Consider the following 20,316-nt stretch of genomic DNA (forward strand, 5'->3'; position numbering starts at 1 on the left):
GTTCAGTCCAGCAGAGGATGGGGGAGAAAAAACCTCTGGGATTCAGCCAATAAAGCCTCTTTAGGAACATCAGAGAGAGCCCTGGGATTCCAGGTGAAGTAATGAGGATGAAGGTACAAAGTACAGATGACTTTTTCAAGTAGTTTGGGTGAGAAAGGAGGGAGAAATAAAGGATGATAAACTAAGGGGAGGCGATAGCACATTTGAATAAAGGAAGGAGAGAGCCAGCAGACAGGGAATGACTGAAGAGGAGTATGGGGGGAGGGGGGTGTCAAGGGGAACAACCTGCTGGAGAGGGGAGGGAGGAGAGCATCAATAGCACATGTCAGGGCCAAGAGAAGGTCCATCTCACTATCACATGCTTAGGGAAGAAAGAAGCGAATCCTATCAAGGGATCCTGAGATGAAGAGAAGGGAAGCAGAAGGTCTCCTGAATGGCAGAGAAGAGCACTGGTTTTTTGGAAGAAAGGTAATCTGTGCCCTTCTGATACAGTCCAGAAGTAGTCTTCATGAAGAGAAAACAGAATCAGGAAAATAGGTTTTAAACAAGTCTTCCAATGAAATTTAAGCAATATGAAAATCTGATGGGCTCAAATGATGCAGAAGGAATTCTCCAGCAAAAAAAAATGAACCCCTTAAAGCCCAGTACAAGGTCCTTCTACCTGGCATTAGTCATCTGCACGTGGGCAAGGTAGCCATTTGAGAGCAATTTACAAGAAGTAGGTCATCAGGGGAAAGGGGACAGTATAATCTCAAATAATTATTTTAAAACTTACATTTTCTGTCGTCATGTCAGACTGGAATCTTTTTTAGTTTTTCTAAAAGCATAAAAAAACTCTTCATCTTCAAAAATACTTCAAAAGAAACATCCTGTTAAATAAAAAAGAAGCACAGATAAATAAGATCTTGAGAATATTTTTGAAATATTTTTTCCCTGTCCAAATGAAACTAGGAAGCATAAGAAAAATAAAGTGTTTTGGCAAATCTAGTTGGACCTGTCCCTTTTTCTTATATGTACCCAAGTTCATCTAAATCATAATGAAAGGGATGATAGTACAGAAGATACTCTCTTTTTAAGGCCCAGTGTATGTTTATTCAATGTTAATATGACTCTATTTGATAAAACCAATGCAATGTAAACTAGACATTATCTAAAAACTAAAATTACTTAAAAGGTATGCTGAATCAGAATTGGTACTTAAAGTCTAAGATTGGTTTAGAGGGAAAAAAATCATTCACTTTTTTATTTGTTATGTTTTTATGCTTAAGATAGTGGATCATATGAAAGATCTAAGGATATCATAAACTATTCACCAATTTTGGGCTTCCCCATTCTGAGATTCAAAGAATCACCACAAAAAAAAAATGTAATGAAGCTAATAAGTATTATTCACAGCTCTACTGCATATTTGCAATGGCCACAAAAGTAGATATGAACCATACCTACACCAGAATTCAGCATTCCTGAGTCAGGATCATTAATGGAGCCAATAGTGTTTTGAATATTAACACTAAAACTCTGGATCTTCAGTATTAAATGATTAGCAAAGTAATTCATAAGTCATAAAAATACCAAATATAATATCTAGCTAATTAAAAAAATAATCTGAGAGCAGTAAGTAAATTTAAAATAAACACAGAATTTCTGCTATCTACCTCCAGAGAAAGAACTGATGAAAGCTGAATGCATATCGAAGCATCATATTTTTCACTTGGTGTTTTTTTTTTAATACGAATCTTATTCCACAATATGACCAATATGGAAATATGTTTTACATGATTAAACATGTAGAGATAGCCTAGATTAAATTGCTTGCCATTTAAGGGAGGAGCGAGGGGGGCAATTTCAAACTCAAAATTTTGGAAAACAAATGTTGAAAATTGTTTTTGCATGTAATTGGAGGGGAGGGTAATTTTCTAAACATAATATTCTTGGGCAATTTAGGCCTACTATAGAATTTTAAAATTGGATGGATCATTTAATGCAACTCAAATGTTTCAAGAATAAGAAAACAAAGGTCCAGGGAGGTTGTAACTGATCTAAACTCATAGTATAAGTCTAGGACTCTTTATGAATTCTGTTGTCATTTTACCAATAAAATGAGGCTACTAGTTACATTACGATCAACAAGATTGCTGTATTAAAAAGTAATAATATATGTTAAAGCACCTTTAAGTCATTAAAAATGACACAAAAAGAAAGTTATAACAAATAGTTTTGTGAAACCAAGCAATTTTCCTTCTATCTCCCTCTCTCACAATAACCCTAATGAATTGCAATTCATTACTGCCTTCAATTCTCTATCCTTCTCCCCCTTTGACTTCCCTTATTCTCATACTTGTTCCTGACCTTTTGACTATTTAAATAACTTACTATATATAGAATTCTATAACCTTCCTTTCCTAGTTCCTTAACTCCTTCTCTGTTCAAAAATCAAATTAATTTCATAAGAAATTAAGAAATCATTCAAAAGAAAATAAGAAACGTATACAAGTAGTATAAACCTACTTTTATTTAGATGGAATAAAGTCATGCTATCATCATTCCCAACAGTGTTCCAAATCTCCTCTTTCCTCAAGTACACAAGTGAAACTCCACCCCAAACTCTATGAAAGATTAAGCATTATATTTTATTTAGAACAAGGATTCTTTCAACTTCCTTTTCTACATGAAACTGTCTAGTAATATCATACATTTTTACTATCTCAAAAGATGAGGTAGTATGATATATAGTCAATAGAAGTCCTGGATTTAGTCGGGGGACTTGAATTCTAGGGGCTGTTAAACCCTACTCAAGAAATAACCTTTCTGACCTTTCTTCATCTATAAAACAAAATTAACAACTTGATATCCTTTCTCTCAGAAGAACTGTGAGAATCAAATGGGATAATACGTAGCATCTAAGGTTTCCCTGACCTGTCATACTCCCTCAGTAAATTATACCAACTTCTAGGTATTTTATGGAAAACAAATATTCCCAAGCCATAGTTGACCTACTCCTTCCTATTTATTTACTTTTACTAGTCAGTGCCCTACTTTAGTTCAAAACAAAAACTATTTAATGAAATTCAGTAATATAGTAATAAGCAAAACATTTTTCCCATAAACTTTAAGTTTATTCTCCCATAAATATATACCACACATCCTCAGGGATAAGAATAAACATACAAAGATTCATATGTAGGTCATTTTACCTGCAGAGAACACATCTTGGCCATAACAGCCATATGTAGTGGTTTATACTCAGAAAACATGATTTTTAGCATGATTTTAGATTAGTGTAGCAGTTAGAGGGCTTACAAGGTCAAAATTATGTTTATGATAATATAATGTTTTAATTTCTAATATGGTAAATATTAGAAGCTCAAGTGGGGGTTGGGGGGAAGAGACCATACACCTCAATTCTTAAGAATATAAAGGAGTAAAACTATCAATAAGCACATGAAAAAAGTGAAATCCCTCCTGATTAGAGAAATGCAAATTAAAACAACTCTGAGATACCACCTTACACCTTGTAGACTGACCAATATGGCAACAAAAGAAAGTGACAAATGTTGGAAGGAATGTGGCAAAATTGGCACACTAATGCACTGCTGGTGGAGTTGTGAATTAATCCAGCCATTCTGGAAGGCAATTTGGAACTATGCCCAAAGGGCTTTAAAAGGCTGCCTGCCCTTTGATCCAGCCAGACCACTGCTGGGTTTGTACCCCAAAGAGATAACATGGGAAAAGACTTGTACAAAAACATTTATAGCTGCACTCTTTGTGGTGGGAAAAAATTGGAAAATGAGAGCATGACTGGGGAATGGCTGAACAAATTGTGGTATTTGTAAGGATGGGGGATGGGACAAAAAAAGAGCCAGAAGAAAGCCGCTGGTGACAGTTACTGACAGTTGGGACCAGAGAGGATGCTGGGTAATTCTCCAGAGGAAGAAGGAAGAAGGGATTTCAGGTGGAGGACTGAGAGAGGGAGGAGGAGAACATCTCAGCTAGAATCCAGTCCTGAGGGCTTCCTGAGGATCTTTCTTTGGACACTGAAACCCTGATTCCCTAGTCAAAGGCATCTCATCACTTCTCATTGTGATAATTAAATTAAGTCTACACTGCCCATCTTTAGATATAATCACCAAAGGTGAGAACACCTCCAATTCTGGGAGGTCCCTAACCCAGCCTGCTAGAGTCAACTGACTGCCCCCTAGGCAGTATTATGAGAATTGTCTATTGTGATTGGACATGCAAATTAGGAGGGAGGAACAGGAAGTAACACATAAGTGACTCCTTTAAAAGGAGAAGGTCCTCAGTGGAAGAGAGCATCTGTGAGGACATCTTCTGGTTGATGGAGGAGTGTCGGATTGCCGAGACTCTGGTGGGACCTCTGACTGCTTCCCTTTGAATTGTCACCTGGATAAGTTAGGCTGACTCTTCCTTTGGCTTTTCTGGAGGCTCTACCCTCAGGGAGGCCTCTCTTGCCTCTCTAATTATAAAAGGCCTTGTGGCTAGAAGCCTTGTTTAATTAACCTCTACGCCTCTCTGCTGGGCCTCTAAATTCTTACCTGGTCCGGGCCAGAGTTTCTCTCTCTCAATTTCCCTACCTTCCCTGTAAATAAACACCATAAAAGTCAATTTTGACTTGAGATTATTCCTTAATTGGGGAAATTTCTCCTGGCGACCACCTTTTAATATATTGAACCCATAAAACCCCTATTTCTCCCTTACATCACACAGCAAGACTTCAACCGTCGAGACACCTAAGTTGGGACTCCATTTTGGGAATGATCTCTTAGGCTCCTTCCCCCATTACCCAACCTTGCTGAGAGACCCTTTCCAGTCTAACTTACAATTATAGAAAGGATAGAAACAGAAACAGAAGGAGAAAGGGAGGGAGATGCTTAGGAGTGGGAACCCCAAAGGTTCCCACCCGAGTGATGGTCCCCATAGAAATAGAGAAGAGGGCACCCCAAATCCCTCTGCCCTTCACCCCTTCCCCCAATCCCTGAATTGTGATTAATAAAAACCATTCATTAGGGGGCAGCTGGGTAGCTCAGTGGATTGAGAGCCAGGCCTAGAGACAGGAGGTCCTAGGTTCAAATCCGGCCTCAGACACTTCCCAGCTGTGTGACCCTGGGCAAGTCACTTGACCCCCATTGCCTACCCATACCAATCTTCCACCTATAAGTCAATACACAGAAGTTAAGGGTTTAAAATTTAAAAAAAAAAAAAAAAAGCCATTCATTAGTCAGATAGTGTTCCAGAGTGCCTGAGAGACAACGAGGGGGAGGGGAATGACAGCTTGGACTGGCTGCCCCCATCTTGGAGCCAGATCACCCGCTGTGAAGCCTTGGGAGGCTTGCATGAACCCCGCCTTCATTCAGAATTGGATTGGGGTCCCCCATACCTCCTCTTATAGGGAAGCCTCGCCCCTAACTACTGTGGGGCGGCTCAACCATCCAGGTCACCCAGTTTCGGGGTAACACCCCCTTCTCAAAACAGAATGGGGTAAATTACTGACATAAAAGAAGCATGAAAGAGTATTCTCAGTGCAGGGGAAGATGGGAGAGGTGGGGAGGAGAGCATGTGAGCTTTATTCTCACCAGAACTGAATCAATGAGGGAAGAATATACACAATCAATTGGGTATAGAAAGCTACCTTACCCTACAGGAAAATAGAAAGAAGGAGATAGAAGGGGAGGTGGGCTGAAAGAAAAGAGGGCAAATTGGAGGAGGGAGAGGTCAGAAACTAAATAGGAATAAATAGGACAATATTCATAATGATGCAAAAAATTTTAAAAGTCTCTCTAATAAAGGTCTCATTTCTCAAATACATAAAAATTAGTTAAATATATAAAAATATAAGTCTTTCCCCAAATGATTAGTGGTCAAAGGATAAGGAACAGGAAGTTCTCAAACAAAGTAATTAAAGCTTTCTATCATCACGCAAAAAATGCTCTAAGTCAATATTAGAGAAATACAAATTAAAACAACTCTGAGGTACCATCCTACACCTTTCATATTGGCTATTATGACAGAAAATGAAAATGACAAAATGTGGAGGGGACATAGGAAAGCTGGGACACAAATGCATTGTGGAGGGAGTTCTAAATTGATTCAATCATTCTGTGGAGTAATATGGACCTATGCCCAAAGGGCCATAAAACAATACATACCTTCTAGGTTTATATCCCAAAGAGATTTTTTTTTTTAATGGGAAGGGTTTGTATGTACACAAATATTTAAAGCACTTCGTTTAACTCTGGCCAAGTCACTCAATCCCCATTACCTAGCCCTTCCCACACACTTCTTTTCCTTTGAACCAATATACTCTATTGACTGCAAGATAAGGTAAGAGGTTTGTTTTTTTTTTTGTTAATGTAGAAAGACATCTCATTAAAACCCTCCAAACATTTAAATAGAAATCCTGAAAATCACAGGAGAAATTAACAAAAAAAGAAAAAAAATTATCAAATTAATTTTAAAAATAGCTGTTTTTTTTTAAATAGTTGCCATTAGCTAGTTTGACTAAGAAAAATTAAAATAAAAACAAATTAACACTGTAAAAATGAAAAAGGTGAATTTATAACTAATAAAGAAGAAATAAAAGCAACTGTTAGAAGCAGTTTCACAAAAAGAACTGGAAAGACCTACATGAACTGCTACAGAGTCAAGTGGAATATAAGATCTGTCTTTCTCAGAAGAAGTGATTCACTCTAATATTTTCAAGAACCGAGATAGAAGTTATTGTTTTCCTTCCTTTTAGAACACCCCCATTTTCTCTAAAAACAAAACCCTTGGCCTGTCCACTTCAAATTTCAAAGGCTTTGAGGAATGGAATAGTTAACTGACTTGTCTTTTAAAAATGTCAAAGAAGATTCCTGTTATGACTGGCATCTGGCCAAAACAAAGGAAAGAAAGTGGGGAAGGGGAGTTTCTAAGATTAGAAGTCCCTATAAACTGCATCTTTGAACTCAATACTTTGACATTCCTCAAGCATTCAAAGCCAGGAATGTCCCTTTCGCAAAAAATTAAACTACTGTCATACTTTGGCTTCTCAACTCCATGTTTGTGAACTTATTGCAGTGGTGGGGGGTCACTGTTTGCAACCCTGTCCCACTCAGTGAAATAAGCAGTACCAGGAAAACATTATACACAGGAATGGCAGTAATGTGGAATGACTGACTGTGACCAACTTAGCAATACCTGGCAATACAATGATCCAGCACAATTCTCAGGGACTTATGACAAAAAAAATATCCACCTCCAGAGAAAGAACTGTTGGAGTCAGAATGCAAATAAAAGCATACAATCTTTCAATTATTTATTTGGGCTTATTTTGGAGGTTTTGGTTTTATACAATTATTCACTTACAAAAATGAACAATATGGAAATATGTTTTGCATGATAATACATGTGTAACACATATCTTATTACCTGCCAGTACCAGGAGGGGGAAGGGAAGGGAGGGAAGGAAATAAATTCAATCTGATAACTTTGGAAAACTTGTGTGGAAATGTTATTACATGTAATTGGTAAAAAAAAACAAAAAAACACAACATTAAAAAAGAAGCTGTTTCACTCAACTACATGCCAATAAAACTGAAAATTTAAATGAAATAGATGAATATTTACAGAAATATAAGTTGCCCTGATTAAGAAAAAAGAAAATAGAATAAATTACTCTATCTTGGAAATGGAACAAGCTATAAGTGAACTCCCAAAGGAAAAAAAAATCCAGAATCAGAAGGATTTACAGGTGAATTCTACCAAATATTCAAAAAACAATTCCAATAATATGTATATAAACTATATGGAAAATTGGTAAAGGAGGGACCATACTGTGTAGAGTAAGAAATCAGTGTTATTCTCAAATATATTAGCAATATTAATATTTCCAAAATGAACACACCTAGGACCCCAGTAGAAGTTAATAAAGTTGGTCCCTCCAATACAGCAACCCTTGCAGGACAAGATTGCCCCACCCCATTCAGAATACAAGGGACTCTTTAATTACCTTTGGCCTTAGTGAGAAGGAAACAACTTGTCTTTATTATCAGAAGCAGCCAGGGTCTTTACTATACAAAATATTTTTAGTGTTTTGGGATGTGTCTTTTAAGTTGGTATTTTAAAAATGTTTAAAACTGTAGTCTAGTGATTTAGGAATAAGTTTTATGAACCAGAGGTTAAGCTAATAGCCTCTTCCCTGTTTTACAGCTCCCTTCCCCAGTTCCTTTCACAAGCAACCTTTGGCTGCTTTAATTTGCATTCGTAGTCCCTTCACCTCTTACTATCCCAAACTGTGCTAGTGCTCATCCAAAGGGGTGACTGCCCAAGAGAATAGGTGGGCTAGAAACTCTGGAAAAATACAATAGTTGCTTGTCAGAGGCAGCAATCTCCCAATCAGCCCTGTACCCAAAGTGTATCATAAACTGTTCTAGATTTGTATGCAGATTAAAACCTGATTTAGACTCCAAAAAGGTTAATTTGGAGGATGCCCCCTTCAGGAAGGCTGAAAAGTGACTGGGGTGAATGTGTTAGGATGATGTCATTTAACCTAAGGGTTGTACAGTGGTACCTTGACACACCAGTTTAATTCATTCCATGGCCAAGCTCATGACTCAATATGCTCATGTGTCAAACTGAATTTCCCCATTTAAATGAATGGAAATGCAATTAATCCATTCTGGCCCCAAAAAAACCACATGAATTTTTTATTTTATATGCTTTTAAATACAAAAATATATTTTATAAACAACAAATAAATATATTTGTACATAATAAGAAAGAATGTAAAGAAATAAACTTGCTTGTAAAATGTTATTTACCTTCAAGGTCAGGTAAAGATGCTGGTGGAGGTTTTCATTTCATGTACTATTGTTTAACATAACTTACTCTCTACACACATAATGCTATATTTAAATGCAAAATTGACATTACATATACTTGTGATATGTAACTTTATTGCTAAACTTAATTGCTATTTGTTTATTTTACTTAATTATCATTTTCTTCATTGAATTTTGACTGTTTTACCACACTTTCCTCTCTTTCACTTAGTGGTCCTTTTCAACAAAAACCTTTCCATGAAAATTTCTTTCTTCCTCCCTTTCAGAAAGTTTGGATAATGTATGAGTCAAGTGTTGTTACACAACTCCAATGCACAACCTGTTGCAACTTTTTATAGATGTCTTTTCAATAAACTGTTTAATTTTTTTCACAAATCCTCAACATTTTCTTAATTTCATTTGTACTGATTAGCTCATCAACCTTGAGTTCCTCCCCACTGCTGCTGCAACTCCTTCAATTCCTCCATCATCATGACCCATGGTTAAAAGTTAAGAAATTTGCCCAAAAAACTGATAATAAAGACAAAAATTAAAAAAGCAAAAGCAATTCAATACAGATGCTCGCACAGCCAGATAAACACTGAACTAAATGAGAAAGCCTTGTGTAACTTGTGAAACCGAACATTCCCAGGCTATCTAGTGGAGGGTGACAAATAATGATTCAAATATCCACTGACTTAAAGAAAAAAATCCCAATCATGACTACTTGTATCTCAAATTGCTCATGACTTAAGGTGCTCATGTATCAAGGCACCACTGCATTTTTCTATAAATAAGGGGTTTTTCCTTTAAGCTAGAACCTTTTTTTAGCCAACTTTTTTCTTTCTTTCTCAATAAAGCATTGCATTTGAAATGACTTCCTGGTCCCCTGAACCCCTTAAACTTCCACTTCACACACAACTGAACTCTTTTTGACAAAAATATGATTTTAATACTTAGATCAGGAAGAGTCAAGCAAGAAAAAGGAAATTACAGTCCAATTTCCCTAATGAATATTAATGAAAATGTTTAAATAAAATGTTAGCAAAAATACTTCAGCAACAATATATCACAAAGATTATGCACTACAATCAAGCTAGATTTGGACTAGGGATACAAGGCTGAATCAATGTTAGAAAAACTAACTATATTAATAATAAAAATCATAAATGATAATAAAATCATACTTATTTAAATAAGATGAAAAGGCTTTTGACAAAAGCCGTCATTCTTATTTTTAAAAAGCACTAGAAAGCATAATGGAACTTTCCTAATAATGATAACTAATACCTATCTAAAATCAAGAAAAAGTATTATTTGCAATGAGTATAAGAAGCTTTTCTAATAAGATCAGGGTTCATGAAGCAAGTTTATTAATCATTACTGAATATTGTAATAGAAATGCTAGCTATAGCATTAAAAAAAGAAAAAAAATTTTAAAATATGCACATGTTGGGACAGCTAAGTAACACGGTGGAAGAGGACTAGGCCTGGAGTTAGAACCTGGGTTCAAATTTGACTTCATACACTTCCTAGCTATGTGACCCTGGGCAAGTCACCTAACCCCAACTGCTTAGCCTTTACCACTCCTTTGGTGTTACAATTAATACTAAGACAGAAGGTACAGGTTTAAAAAAAAAAAGTAGAGGCAAAGAGTAAACAAAATCATTACATTTTGCATTTGATATAATTAAGAGAACCCTAGAGATAACTAAAAAAAACTAATTGAAAAATTAACGACTTCAGGAAAGTTACAGGATATGAAATAAAACCACACAAATCACCCAAATTTCTGCATATATCCAACAAAATCCAGAAGGAATAGTTGGAAAGAAAAATACCATTTGAAATAACTAGACAATATAAAATGCTTGGAAGTCTATCTATTACATACACACAGAAATTACATGAACATAATTTCAAAAAGTTTACAGAAATTCAGATCTAAATAAATAAAGAAGGGGCAGCTGAGTAGCTCAGTGGATTGAGAGCCAGGCCTAAAGACAGGAGGTCCTAGGTTCAAATCCGGCCTCAGACACTTCCCAGCTGGGCAAGTCACTTGACCCCCATTGCCCACCCTTACCACTCTTCCACCTAGGAGCCAATATACAGAAGGGCTTAAAAATAAATGAATGAATGAATGAATGAATGAACGAGTAAATGAACAAATAAATAAATGAGCAAACAAATAGATAAATAAATAAATGAATGAATGAATAGATAGATAGATAAGCAAACAAATAAATAAATAAATAAATGAAGAGATGGTCATTGCTTATGAGTAGGATAAGTCAATATAATAAAAATTGTGTTACATAAAACAGTTTATTCATTCAGCGTCATAGCAATCAAACTACCCAAGAATTATAGAGCTAGAAAAATTAATTACAAAATTTGTCTGGAGGAAAATAACATCAAGAATATTATTATAAGAATCAATTTTTTGAAAATGGCTTAGCAGTATTAGATCTCAAACAACAGTACAAAGCTTTTTCTACAACTCCTGCTTTCTTGGATTCCTTTGATGCATAATAAATTTTGTTCTATAGTCTCATTTATTCTGTGTATGTCTTTGCTTTTTAGGTGTGTTTCTTGTGAGCAACAGATTGGGGGGAAAACGGGTTCTCATACAATCTGTCATTCTTTTGTCTTATTGAACTACTTAATAAATTTACATTTAAAGATATGAAAGTTAGGTTTATGCTTTCTTCCATTTTGTTACTCTTCCTCTTCTTTAAAGGTAATACTTTCCCTCTTCAGTTCTTTTTCTCTAATCTACCTTAAGGAAAGAAAATTCTCTCTTGCTCACCCTTAAATCACACCACCCCCTCTTGTTTGTCTCCTTTCCCTGGTTTCAGAATCTTATTTAATAATATGAGGCACTTCATGAATTTGTGTGTCATTCTGTACATAATAGACATTTAATAAATGAACTGAATTGACTAAAGATCTGTTATTGTTATTCATCTTATTCTAACACACAAGATTTGAGTCAAGTATTATAGTCACATATCTATATTTCAATGATGTTCTTATTCCTATAAAAACTTTATTAAAAACACAAATAATTTTAAAAGGTTTTAAAATTAAATTTTTATAAACTAGTACTGTATTCAAATACAATCACAATAAAGAAAAGCATTTACTATCTAGAAAGCTGAAAAATATATGCCTATAACACTCTCCATTTTTTTTCAAACCCTTCACAATTGCAACGTTTATCATTGGATTAAAAAAAAAAAAACTCCCTAATGTAGTACATCTTTGTAACATAGGCAAAATTAACTACCATTTAAAATAAAGCTTATCAATTTTTATGTTCTATCAACATTCATTAAAAATTAAATTCTACCTATTACTTATATCTTTATGCGACAACTAGCACAGTGCTCTATGTACAAATGAGAGCTTAAGTGTTAACTAAAACATTAAATTAGAGATTAGAGAAATTTCAATACTTAACCTCTAATTCCAAAACAGAAAATATGGGGGTACTTCTAGTTGGCACTTTTTAAAAATAAAAACTGCTATAGAAATACAACTAACTAGGTTTTTTTTTCATTAATGGTTTACATGGTCTTAAATTATATTCCCTTAAAATGCCAACAGAACTAGAATACTAATTAATATGATTAAGTATTTTTTAATCCTCAAAACTGGGTGATATGGGGGGGGGGGTTTACACTGTTTTTAGAGACAAAATTTGCATGGTCTTCTAATGCTTTAAATTTCTGGACAGCAAAAATATAATTAAATCCAGATTTTAAGAAGTCACCATTTTGAGTGGCACTGGTAATTTCTGAAAGATGAAATGAAGTCATGTGCACTGATGCAGAATGCTTTGTCAAGGCTCAAACCCAGCTCTGTCACCAAGCTTTAACACCAGTAAAAACAGTTGGGTTTCTTCTTCCAGCTTCATGAACACTTTTTGTCCAACTCAAAAAGCCAGACTTCATGACCTCACCATCTGCCATGACCTCTTGTCAGTTTCAAACAATGCGCCTCACACAGATGGTCTCAAAATGTAGACCCTTTTTTATTCCCAATCACTACTCTACTTGGCAGCTTGAATCACTCTGCTTTCAAGATGGTACAACTATAATGAGAAACTAGGTAAGAGAATGAACACATTAAAAAATGAACACTAAAGATTTATTTTTAAAAAAAAAAAAACTTTGGATAGTAAAATATGTAGCTTTACCTACACGGGAAACAGAGACCTTAAAATGCTATTATGAAAGATACCAGTGGAAATCAAAATTACACAAAGGCACCATATCCAAAAGGCAAACACATCTAATAACTAATAACTGTCTATGTCATTTCTAAAGGAAAAAGTTCCTAAATAGAATTTAAATTCTTAAAAACATTTCAGTTCCCTAAATAAACTTCTATAAGAACTGAGTTTTGTATATTGTCTTAATTTAGTACAATAAATTAATATCCTTCTAAATAAAGATATAATAAAAGATATTCAAATGCTGATCGCACTTATGGCACCTCATAACCTATGGAGTAACAACTGATAAGAAATTATACTCCTTTCACTTTTTTTTTTTAAACCCTAGGCAATGGGGGTTAAGTGACTTGCCCAGGGTCACACAGCTGGGAAGTGTCTGAGGCCAGATTTGAACCTAGGACCTCCTGTCTCTAGGCCTGGCTTTCAATCCACTGAGCTACCCATCTGCCCCTCCTTTCACTTTCACTGACCTTTTTGGAGTTGCAAAACAAATCTGAGATAAGCATTAGAACCAGGAACAATTTTTAAAAACACACAAGCAATCAAATATTTTATTAAAAACAAGAACCTAAGTTATGGTAAGGGAAAGGTTCCTCATCCAATAAAAACTGCTTGAAAAACTAGACAAGTTTTGGCAGAAATTAGGTTTAAAACAGCAACTTAAATTATATCTTACGAGCTCCAAATGGAAATGGATCAGAATATATATGATGCTACGTCACATCTCCAGACCTTTGTGCTGGTTATCCTCTCCATGTCTGCAGTATTCTTCCTCCTTGCCTGCACCTCTTATAGTCTCCAGCTGCTTTCAAGTCTTATCTCAAACACAACCTTCTACAGAAGGCCTTTCCTCATCCCCTCAACTGCCAGGGCCTTTCTTAGGACTCTACTGAATAAGTCTTATGTATTTTTATATATGCATATGTTGGCTCCCCTTATAAATGTAAGCTACATGAGGGCAAGAGTTGTTTTATTTTTGCCATTATATTCCCAACACCTAGCACAGTTGCTAGCATATAGTGGGTGCTGAATAAATACTTGTTGATTATTTGGAATAAAAGGCCACATTCTCTTAAAAAAAAAAAAAAAAATCAAAGGAGACTGCCAAGAGTTATCTTTCCCAGGTGGGGGAGAGTGTAAATTCTTAAGCAAACAGGGGATAGAGGTGATCATGAAGGTCAAGAGACAATTTTGATTATATAAAATTAAAAAATTTTGCACAATATAACCAATGAAGAATGAAGATAAACTAGTGAGGAGAAATAGTTGCATCAAATATCCCTGATTAGTCCAATATCCAAGGCACACAAACACACATGTATAACAACAAGAACCATTCCCCAAGTGATAGTCAAAGGATATGAACAAATTTTAAGAGAAATACACATATTAACCCTGAAGTTCTACCTCACAAGAATGATGCAAAATGGGAATTCAATCAATTTTAGAAAATACTAATCAACTGTTGGTGGACTTATGAATTCATTCAATCATTTTGGATATCAATTTGGAATAATACATTAAAGGCAAAGAAACTGTTGACCACAAGGTCAAAAAAAAAAAAAGACCCAAAATATTCATAGAATATTTCATAGAATTCCCCCTAATAGAAACAAATAACTCAAAACAAGGTGAGTGCCAATCAATTGGGAAATATCTGGGGGGGGAAAACTAATTAGTGTATTCAAATTCCAGTTTAATTAAAAAAAAAACAAAACGACATAATGAGTTCAAAGAACCATGAGAAGCACTATATGAATTGGTTCAGAGTGAAAAAAGAGCCAAAAGAAGACTGTATATGCTGCATGCAACAGTGTAAATGTGGTCACACAAGGAAGTCAAACTCTAAGTAATTAAAAAACTATGACTGTTCTGGAGATACCTTCCTTCTCAGAGGAGGAGGGAATCTACTTAGATTGGATGTTGTCTATATTATCAAACAGGTTATCAGATGTTTCTGATTGATTGTTTTTCTTTTTTACAAAGGAGGATTCAAGGTGAAATATTTTCAGAAATGGCTGCAATAAAGGGATTAATAATTTTCAAAGTGTTAGCATGAAAAATGTTTTATTATAAATAGGGTTCACTTAATTTAATTCTAGATATTGGAGGAAACAGATAAAAGTAAGTGGAACAAGAAGGCAAATATATTTTCTTAACCTAGGTCAAAAAGTTGGGTAATTTCTGATAAATAGAAAAATCAGAACTGACACAAACTCTACCCACTGCTGATTATATTTAACAAAAACTAGTTAATAAGGTATCAATCAGATCTTTTATTAATAATGGATATCTTAGTATATACCTAATATATAAACATAAATGTTATTTCCTGAGTACCATAAGAAAGGTCATTCTGAACCATTAAAGAAAGATCAAATTATTTTCAGTGGTATCTTATAATATTTTAATTATTTGAAAATTAGCAACACATAAATACTTTAGGTGGTAACTAACTCTATTAATCAGAATGTCCACTACTTGATCATATCAGATAATTGAGAATTGAAAATACACAAGAATGCTCCACATTCTCCAAGTCAAGTGAGACAACTGGGAACTCCTGGGGTCTCCAAGGTTCTTTCAGGGTATCTATGAGGATGAAACTATTTTCATAATAACACTAAAATATTTTAATTTCTAATACATTAAAAGCCGATAGATATAACCCACATAAACAAATGCCTTTCAAGAGTCTTCAGTATCTTTTAGGAGTAAAGACAGGATCTGAGACCAAAAAATTCAGGAACTGCTACTCTAGAACATAGCTTTAAATCTGTTGGAAAAGGGTCTGAGTTCCTTAGAGTAGCAGTCAGAACACCTCCACTGAAAAAGTGAGCGTCTTCTAATTAACATTTAACATATAATTTTTAACAAATTTCATTATTGAGTTACCAGCTTAGAGAAAGCAGAAGTAAAATGAAGATAGGGAAGAGAGACTTGTTAGAGGTAGAGAGCATGATATATTAGAGTTGACATGCTGAAGATAAAGAATTGTACATTACCATGATAAATATTTATAATCATGATCCTGGGTTATCAAGAAAATATTAAATTATATTCAGTATTAATTTAAGAAAACAGGAAATTTAGAAATATTTATATAAAAATTGTTTAAATTTCTAAATGCTTAAATGGATAAGCTTGAGTTACCTGAAAAATTCACCAATTTGATATATGATGTTAATTCATAGTAAAGCCTAAATTAAATATAACTGTACATTTATGTTACTTCCCACTCCTCCATCTGACCTCAAAAAATCTTTTATTGCTAATTCATTTTATTCAAAATAATTTTTAAAACATTAGAATATTTTCAAATTTTAGTTAACTATGTATTACATTTAAAAAGTAACATCTCTGTTTAACGGTAGAATATGTGCTTCTGTCAGAAAGAAATAACATTGAAGATCATCCTAGTTTAGAATAAAATGAGGTTTTTATAACATTTCAAAGAACATAACAAAAAGGTTCTTTTATTAACCAGTACAAACCAAATTTTAAACCTCTAATTTATGCTCAGGGCTTAAATGGATTAGACCACCTGTTGCACATATGTTGCTTAATAGGGTCAAAATTTCTAGGCCAGTACAACTCTTGATTAACCAAATGTTTGTCAAGATAAAACCTTGCCTGCTCTATCCCAACAGGCAATGCATTCTTACACTTCCCAAGCATATTAATATTTTTAAAAGTTAAAAATATTTTATGAAAAAATTAGATTTCTGAACTGTTTAACAAATATAAATATGGGGGAAGTGAGAAATTAAGAAAGAAATCAGTGAGAAAATTCCAGTTTCTAGTCATCCATTATCACTATTCCCCCAAAAGGATAATAATTTACTTTTACTGGTGTTCAATTAGGAAAGAAACAAAATCTAAAAACAAAACACCGGCATATTTTGAAAAAGAAAAATGCCATAAGGCATGTAGGTATGTTTTCAAAAACTTACTCAAAATCAACAGACCATAAGTATCTATACAAAAATTTGTTAGTTTTAAAATAATTCTTCTAACATTATAAACATGTATCTCAGACTCCCATTTCACTGTTGTAATTATCTTTGTAGAATTCATATTAATTTCTTTACTTCTATTAATAAACAGTACCAGTTTGAGTGAGTCCCAACTCTAACAAGTTTAAGTGCTAAACCAGTTATAGAGACATTGTTTTCAATAGCATTTTATAATTTTTCACAAAAGGAGTATAAATGGTTTAAATTGACTGAACAATAATGACAGGCAGAAAAATAAATCAAACAGGGAATCCTTTCCTATAAAGTATCTGAAGCAAAGCACTTTTATTTGTGGCATTTATGATTTTAAACTTTTTAACACTGAAAAGGACTTGGGAGGGCTGCTAGGTAGCTCAGTGGTTAGAGAGCCAGGCCTGGAGACAAGTAGACTTAGTTCAAATTTGTCCTCAGACACTTTCTAGCTGAGTGACCCGGGGCACATCACTTAACCACCACTACTGAGGCCTTACTGCTCTTCTGCCTTAGAACCAATACATAATATTGATTTTAAGATGGAAGGTAAAAAAATTGTCTTAAAAAAAATCCTAACCAAAATCTTAAATTTACATATGCATTTCTTCTTATTGTTATGACAACTTAAAAGTGCATCACATGATACATATATAACCCAGACTGAAGGAGACAATATGGATCCTATAACTTTGGAAAAAGTGTGGAAATTTATTAAAATTAAAAAATTAAAAATTAAAATTTTAAAACATGAATCACATTAAGGGTTTTAAATAACTTTAACAATGAAGACATATAAATAGAAAATGTGGCTAGAAAACTCTTTTTTTCTCACTTAAAAATATCTAAATATAGACATCTTAAGATCATAAAAAATATTTTAAAGCATGCTTATACAATCGCAAATTCTAGAGTTACAAAAGACTTTAATGAGTTCCAATTCTCCTTGAACCCTTTACTATTTGTGAGACCCTGGACAAGTCACTTAACTTCAGCCTCAATCTCATCTATAAAAAATAGGGTATCTACCTTACTGGGTTGTTTGTGAGAATTAAAAGAAACAAAACATAAAGCATTTTTCAATTCTCAAAGTGCTATATAAATGGTCTTAAAAGAATGGAAAAGAAAACTGATTATTTTAAGCAAAATGCAACATAATACAAATTGCAATAATTATTTCTTCAGACACTTTATAGGAAAGGAATCCCTGTTTCATTTAGTTTTCTGCTTGTTATTCTTGTTACACCTCATTCACTTAGGTGGGTACTCTGTTCACATTTGATATTGGAGCAAAGTTGAGTCATTGATCATTCAATGTTCTTTGAAATAAAATTCAAACAATTTTATTTTATTTTTTAATTTTAATTTTGACTGTTTTCCCATAGTTACATGTTTCATGTTCTTTCCCTCTCCCCCAAACGCCCCTAACCCTCCTTAACTGATGCACAATTCCACTGGGTTTTACATGTATCGTTGACATACTTCCATATTATTGATAGTTGGACTAGAGTTATCGTTTAGTGTTTATATCCCCAATAATATCCCCCATCAGCCCATGTGTTCAAGCAGTTGTGTTTCTTCTGTGTTTCTGCTTCCACAGTTCTTCCTCTCATTCAAACACTTTTTAAAAAGGAGGTCAATGTTACAATGAAGAAATAAAAATTAGATGGAAGCAATAATCATAAAACTCTTCATCAAGAAAGTGCCCATAAACTATAGCACTGCTTGATTTATACCCCAAAGAGATAATAAGGAAAAAGACTTGTACAAAAACATTTATAGCTGCACTCTTTGTGGTGGCAAAAAATTGGAAAATGAGAGAATGTCCTTTGGGGAATGGCTGAACAAACTGTGGTATCTGTTGGTGATGGAATACTACTATGCTCAAAGGAATAATGAACTGGGGGAATTCCATGTGAACTGGAATGACCTCCAGGAATTGAAGCAGAGTGAAAAGACCAGAACCAGGAGAACATTGTACACAGAGACTGACACACTGTGGTACAACTGAACATAACGGGCTTCTCTACTAGCAGCAATGCAAGGATCCAGAGCAAGGCTGAGGGACTTATGAAAAAGAAAACTAACCACATTCAGAGGAAGAACTGTGGGAGGAGAAACACAGAAGAAAAACAACTGCTTGAACACATGGGCTGATGGGGATATTATTGGGGATGTAAACACTAAAGGATAACTCTAGTCCAACTATCAATAATATGGAATTAGGTCTTAATCAATGATAAATGTAAAACCTAGTGGAATTGTGTGTCGGCTAAGAGGGGCTAGGCGGGGTTCGAGGGAGAGGGAAAGAACATGAAACATGTAACTATGGGAAAATATTCAAAATAAAAAAATTTTTTAATTTTAAAAATTTTAAAAATTAAAAAAAAAAGTGCCTATAAATTCAAACATAGTAAGGTAATAATGTCAATGAAGCTCAGTGCCTGGCACAAAGAATGCGCTTAATAAATGCTTGTCCACTTAAATGGAATTTTCAGAATAATATTGACAACACAGGTCTGGTATATATCAAGACCATTTTAAGAAGCGCAGGAATAAAACAGAAAATTAACATCAAATCAGAGAAAGCAATAATTTGACTTCATAGAGTGGACAAAAGAAAACTAAACACACTAGATGTAGTCACTGCCGTAGCTCCTACACATGTGTGCCTTCAACCCTTTGGAAGCAGGTAGACTCGCAATACTAACGACACTTGTTCTTTTATCTTAGCTATGTCCCTATCATTTCCGATTCTAGGCTGTAAGCTCCCTGAGGACAGGAATTCCACATCAGATTTCTCTAAATATATATCCTAAGGTATATAAAGCTTTTGAACATGGTTAATAGCATCCGCTGAAGATTGTGAAATAAGAAAAGTGGAAATCTATTTACAAAGAATCACTAATCCTCAGAATTGGAAGTTATATAGTTAAAAATATCTTGACTCTCTAAAACTACATTACCCAAACTTCCTTTCTGTATTATCCAGAATCCTTTTCCCTTTGTCCACATTTGTGTCGTCATATTTGTATATAGTTTGCTGTAACTACTCCCTCTTTCTCTTTTGCTCTCGCAAGCAGGCTGGGTTAGTACCTTTTTAGTTAGCTTTTTATGTTAGCTTATTATTAATAAAACTTTTTAAAATATAATATTTAGTTCTTATATATTAATTTTAATTTCTACATTATTGGTGACCACGAAGGAATAGAATTCTAAAAAAAAAATTGTTTTTTAAGTGTTTGAGAAAATAGAGCATAAAAATAATTTGCAA

The 20,316-nt window shown here is 34.2% G+C and overlaps 1 protein-coding gene across 4 annotated transcripts in view; it reads right to left on the reverse strand.

The window, feature by feature from the left end:
* Positions 1-20,316, reverse strand: part of TFDP2 (transcription factor Dp-2) — a 169,325-nt gene that overhangs the window by 130,283 nt on the left and 18,726 nt on the right. For all 4 annotated transcript variants that reach the window (XM_044670832.1, XM_044670833.1, XM_044670835.1 and 1 more), the window contains exon 2: positions 776-869. In XM_044670832.1, coding sequence (XP_044526767.1) covers positions 776-790 — 15 coding nt within the window. In that variant the 5' untranslated portion in view covers positions 791-869. The remainder of the gene's footprint in view (positions 1-775; positions 870-20,316) is intronic.

The sequence above is a fragment of the Gracilinanus agilis genome, chromosome 3 (genome assembly GCF_016433145.1).
Source record: "Gracilinanus agilis isolate LMUSP501 chromosome 3, AgileGrace, whole genome shotgun sequence".
Classification (NCBI taxonomy): Eukaryota; Metazoa; Chordata; class Mammalia; order Didelphimorphia; family Didelphidae; genus Gracilinanus; species Gracilinanus agilis.